Genomic DNA, 2452 nt, shown 5'->3' on the forward strand with positions numbered 1-2452 from the left:
TTTTTATCAACCTAACAGTTAGAAGAAGAGTCATCATCTGCTGACACAACACAAATTCTACCAGCAAATGATTGAGAAGAGTGAACAGTCTGTTCTCTTATAATTAAAACATACTATAAAGCATTTCATACCATAATTCAATGTTGCAAATACAGCATAAATTCCGTGAGCACAGGCACTAAAAAAGGCATATTTTTATCTAAAATACGTCAATGCTATTTCCCGAGTAATTTTAGAGGGTTATAAACCTCCAAAATTACCAGCAAGATTGACTACAGCATATCAGTCATTAAGAAATTTCTCCCTTATAAATGAAGTTCATTATTAGACCCCACAATAATTGCTTTATGACAGTCTCCAATTAAGTGCCACAGGGATAATATTACAGAGCCAGCATGTTAGATGCAAATTCTCGGGAACACTACTATAATTTCACACCACAACTTACACTGACATGCAATTGAAAATGGACTGCAAGTTACTTGAAAAATACGACAATCCCTAACAATGTTCACTTTTTTTTTTTTTTAGTTCATGTCTTTTAACTCATATATAATTACTTATCTTCTAGTTTATTGAAGCAGTAAGTTAAACAGCATTTGCCCCAATAATGTCTATCCAAGTGGCTGGTCATAAAGCCTACAGCATCACACTCATCTGAAGGACACTCTCGACGAAGACCACTCACTTTGCCGTTCTCATCCACCTTAGAGTATTTCAGGACAGCCAGCTTAACCTTCCTTCTCTGATTCTTATTCTTCTTGGGAGTGGTATAAGACTTCTTCCTTTTCTTAGCACCACCACGAAGTCTTAACACAAGATGAAGAATGGACTCCTTTTGACTATTGTAGTCAGACAAAGTACGTCCACCTTCCAGTTGCTTGCCAGCAAAAATGAGTCTTTGCTGATCAGAAGGAATTCCTTCCTCATCCCAGATCTTGGCCTTTACATTTTCTATTGTATATGAGGGTTCAAGACTGAGAGTGATGGTCTTCCCTGTAAGGGCTTTTATGAAAACCTGGATCATGGTGGTTCTGCTGCAGATGGCCGATCGGAAAATAAAGTTCACATTTTTTTTTTTTTTTTCAGTTATGGCCAGGGTCAGGCTTGAACCCACCACCCTGGGTATATGGGGCTGGCACCCTACTCCTTGAGCCTTAGGCGCCACCCAGTAAAGCTCACTTTTAAATAAACTTTGTAAAAAAAATCATAAAATGAACATTTTCCATTGTTGCCTGGTACACAAACAATTGCCTACACATTATTGCCTGGTCACTTACTAATTATTAATTACAAAATGTGGGCAGCGCCTGTGGCTCAGTGAGTAGGGCACCAGCCCCATATACCGAGGTTGGTGGGTTCAAACCCAGCCCCGGCCATACAGCAACAACATAGAAAATAGCTGGGCGTTGTGGCAGGTGCCTGTAATCCCAGCTACTCGGGAGGCTGAGGCAAGAGAATCACCTAAGCTGAAGAGCTGGAGGTTGCTGTGAGCTGTGATGCCATAGCACTCTACCAAGGGTGACAAAGTGAGACTCTGTCTCTAAAAAAAAAAAAAAGTATTGAAGCTTCATGCCAGCTAGCCCTAACATCATTTCCTTTTCCCTAGAATAGTAATATGATACTCTTTTATTTTTTCCCTTCTGGGACTAAAATGAGCTCTTCAAGAAGGTTACTTTATTTTTTCCTACCTAACACTTCTCTTTAGATGTTGAATAATTACAGGTAAATTGTCTTTTAGTTCTGTAATTATAGAACTTTAGATAACTTTTCTGGCTCTCATAGATTAAACAAGAAAGCTCAGTTGAAAGGTCATAACTCCAAGTTTTTTGTTTTGTTTTGTTTTTGAGACAGAGCCTCAAGCTGTCACCCCGGGTAGAATGCTGTGGCATTATAGCTCACAGCAACCTCCAAATCCTGGGCTCAAGCAATTCTCCCGCCTCCACCTCCCAAGTAGCTGGGACTACAGGCGCCCACCACAACGCGCAGCTATTTTTTGGTTGCAGCCGTCATTGTTGTTTGGTGGGCCCGAGCTGGATTTGAACCTGCCAGCTTGGGTGTAAGTGGCTGGCGCCTTAGCCACTTGAGCCACAGGCGCTGAGCCAGATTAACAACTTTTTTTTTTTCTTTTTGCAGATTTTGGCCAGGGCTGGGTTTGAACCCACCAACTCTGGCATATGGAGCCGGTGCCCTACTCCTTTGAGCCACAGGCGCTGCCCTATAACTCCAAGTTTTTTTTTTTTTTTTTTTATTAAATCATAGCTGTGTACATTGATCATAACTCCAAGTTTTAACATGTTATATGACTTCCAGTAAGTACCATGCTCATCTACCCATTTTAGTTCCCTCTATTTCTTCCCTCTCTTCTTACTCTTCACTCTCATGCCCTTTCTTCCCACTTTTCCCCACCCCAAAAGGATACAGCTGAATTTGTAACATATTATTAGCAATG

The 2452-nt window shown here is 40.7% G+C and overlaps 1 protein-coding gene across 1 annotated transcript; it reads right to left on the reverse strand.

Moving 5' to 3' along the window:
- Positions 1-556: 556 nt before the first annotated feature.
- On the reverse strand, positions 557-1027 carry LOC128571684 (ubiquitin-40S ribosomal protein S27a-like). Its single transcript, XM_053571339.1, has one exon. The coding sequence runs from the start codon at positions 1025-1027 to the stop codon at positions 557-559; it is 471 nt and encodes a 156-aa protein (XP_053427314.1).
- Between the last annotated feature and the right edge of the window lie 1425 nt (positions 1028-2452).

Source organism: Nycticebus coucang, chromosome 19 (genome assembly GCF_027406575.1).
Source record: "Nycticebus coucang isolate mNycCou1 chromosome 19, mNycCou1.pri, whole genome shotgun sequence".
NCBI lineage: Eukaryota > Metazoa > Chordata > Mammalia > Primates > Lorisidae > Nycticebus > Nycticebus coucang.